General features: G+C 49.8%; 1 protein-coding gene across 1 annotated transcript in view; it reads right to left on the reverse strand.

Annotated features, from left to right (window-relative positions):
- FSD1L (fibronectin type III and SPRY domain containing 1-like) overlaps window positions 1-1,190 on the reverse strand; it is a 36,439-nt gene extending 35,249 nt beyond the window's left edge. Inside the window, exons 1-2 of the mRNA XM_009334318.1 lie at window positions 1,177-1,190; window positions 716-815 (exon numbers count right to left, since the gene is read on the reverse strand). Coding sequence (XP_009332593.1) covers window positions 716-815; window positions 1,177-1,190 — 114 coding nt within the window. The remainder of the gene's footprint in view (window positions 1-715; window positions 816-1,176) is intronic.
- Window positions 1,191-3,013: the final 1,823 nt, after the last annotated feature.

Below are 3,013 nucleotides of genomic sequence, written 5' to 3' on the forward strand. Positions count from 1 at the left end.
ACCTGTGATTGCAAAAAATGCAGTAAAGTACCCTACGTTATGTTATCCAATTTTAAAAAAGAAAAAAAAAAAAAGTTTTACCGCAGTGTTGGAAAGAAAGAGTAATTTCATAATAATGACGCTTTACGGAGATAACAGCCATAAAACAGCTGCTGCGCCCAAGTGTAGCTTTATAGTTTTATAGCAGCTTCCAGTGCTGTGCTGCGCTGATGCTAAAAAGCAATGCTTTTCAGGCCGGGCGCGCAGCAACGGGAGCCCACTTCTAGCGTGGAAATTTATCACGGTGGGGAGACTTTGCCACCTAGCAGCGAAGGTATCTCTTTAAAGCCGTTTATGCCCCTGTGAGCCCCGTCTCACCCTGGTCCTAACTTCTCCATCGGCAGCGCTGGACAAACGCGGGGCAAGAGGAAATGCAGAAGCAGCGAGGTGGTGTGACCTGCCAAGAGGCGTAGCTCCAGTCTTCCCAGCCCCGTCCAGAGGTCTCCTGGGGCTACGTTACCTGGCACGGGCTGGGCCTTGGCTGCGGTTTGAACGTTTATCGTGTCTTCCAGGTACCCGGTATCTTACTTGTTCCAATTAACACCCACAGCCTGTGCTAGTAGTTTCCATTTGAAACCTTCATTTGAAAGAAGAGGAAGAAAAATCATGTCTGGTCATGCCACACCTCAGGCTGACAAGAGGCAAGGACTCTTACACCTGCAGGAAAAACACTTACTGCTGGGACCAGGACATACCCGCTGGCTACCCACAGCAGAGGGTTGTTACGACCCAGGCTGGGTGACTCGGGGTCATAGTGGTTTCGTGATTCCCTTGGGCTAAATTAAGGTGAAACTACACCAGGCAATCAATTAAATGCTTTATTTATGGCACAAGCAACTTAAACTTGGAAAGTGTAATAATAGACGGTGTGGATTCTTTTAAGGCAGTGATGAGAAGGGAGAGGGAAGGGGAGTGGGGGTGGAGGGAGGGAAAGGGCGGGGGGAGGGAGAGAGCGTTCACACCCTTGGATCCCACGATGACAATGGTGGACGTGTGGTCGCGAGAGGGTCTTTTGGGTGGTCACGAGCCCCTTCCTCAAATGAACTCTGTATGACCTCAGGCCATACATGGTGCGGGCCCATCCGAACAGGGAACTGCACACCCTCCGGCACGCCCTCCGCCTCCCGTGCCACTCACCTGCAGCCCACCATTGCCACGCAGACTGCAACCTGGTTTGCCACAATGTTTGGGACCTACATTAACTCTTTCAGTCTCTCACAAGGGTCTGGCTCTGCCTTGCACACCTGCCAATTTTGCTGGTCCTGAATAGAAAGCCCCAGCAGCCTTTAGCTTGAGGAGACCCCATAAATCTCTTGGAATGGTTTGGACCATTTGGAGCGCAGCGCATGGCTACCACTACGGAAGTCGGCAGCCTGCAGCTGCAGGGGGACATGCCTGGTGGCGGCGAATGGGAAAGCTGTGGGACCGAATGATAACTGGGACTGCCCTGTTGCAACCCATCTGGCCATCCTCCCTTCATATACATCCCTTCTGTTTCATACCAGACTGGCAGCAAGGGGTTTCAAAGTTGGGGAGTGGTTTCATCTGCTTAGTGATGACATCCTTTCAGAGCAGGACTTACATATCGTATCTTCCCGAGGGTAAAAAGCATGCTAAAGCTTTTCAGGAAGACAGCTGTGGCTCTTAAAATGAACTTAGTGCCTCCATTTCTAAACACAAGTTCTTAGGGAGACTGCAGACTTACCATGACCATAACTCCATGAATCAAAGATAAGAGGCATTGATACTGTTTTCCCCAAACAGTTTAGCAACAAAATACTAAAATTCAAAAGGATTTTTAATGTCTTGGCCTGGGAGAGAAGTTGGCAGCTGGGTCAGAAGTAGTGCCTGTGGTCAGACACCCGGGGTGCCAGTAACATCAGCCTCAGGAAGGGGCATATTTGGCTCTGAAACCCTTTGCAGTGTGTTGCGGTGGCTGGTTAAATTGATTTCTGAAGTTGTGGGCCCACTTCTTAATTCCAGGTCTGGATTATGTGGAAAGATTCAACCACACATCTTCCTATATGCTTTCTCATTTCAAAACTGCAAATGCAAAGGGAAGGGTCACCATCAGGAAATAATCCCACAGTTTTATGGGTTCCTTCAGCGCTCTTGTGAACATAAATTGAGCAACAAAATACATACTAAGAAGATTGGACTTAGAGTCCAATCTTAACTTAGTTAATCCAATCTCCACTCCAGACTTAACTAGAGTTGTTAGTGTTCTTTTTTTCCACGATGGGAGATTTTTAAAAGAGGAAGGACTGGTGAGGAGAAATATTTCAGATTATTAGAATTGGCCCTAAAGGAACCTGTAATGACATATTACTGCTTTATAGACTGGGAAATCAGGGAATATGGCAGGAACATGTGCGGATCCTTGGCAGCCCTTGGGAACCTGGGTCCCGGACAAAAACCCTGTTAGGTAGAGTGCCTGACAAGCAGATGGTCACTAAGCTAATGTATGAGCAGAAGGCTGGCAAGGACCAGCAGGAGGAAGAGACTTCCCCCAGAGCCTGAGGTGCCCTTGCAGAACGGCTTGGCTGCTCTGCAGGCGGAAGAGGAAAGACCCATCACATCAGGAGAGATGCTGAGCTGAGTAACGCAGCCCGATCTGCCCCTGTGTAACGACCAGCGCCACTAAGAAAAGGCGATGGGTGATAGTAGTAGGTGACTCTCTTCTGAGAGGTACAGAGGCACCCATTTGCCAACTGGACGCACTCTCTAGAGAGGTGTGCTGCTTACCGGGGGCTCGCATCAGGGATGTCACCGAGAGGCTACCAAGCCTCGTACAGCCCACTGACTATTATCCACTGCTGCTGTTTCACGTGGGCACCAGTGTCACAGCCAGGAGCAGTCTGAGGACTATCAAGAAGGACCACAGAGCCCTGGGAGCGGCGGTAAGGGACTCGGGAGCGCAGGTAGTTTTTTCATCAATCCTGCTGGTCAAAGGGAAGGGGTTTGAAAGGGCCAG

The sequence above is a fragment of the Pygoscelis adeliae genome, unplaced genomic scaffold (assembly GCF_000699105.1).
Source record: "Pygoscelis adeliae isolate BGI_AS28 unplaced genomic scaffold, ASM69910v1 Scaffold311, whole genome shotgun sequence".
Taxonomy (NCBI): Eukaryota; Metazoa; Chordata; class Aves; order Sphenisciformes; family Spheniscidae; genus Pygoscelis; species Pygoscelis adeliae.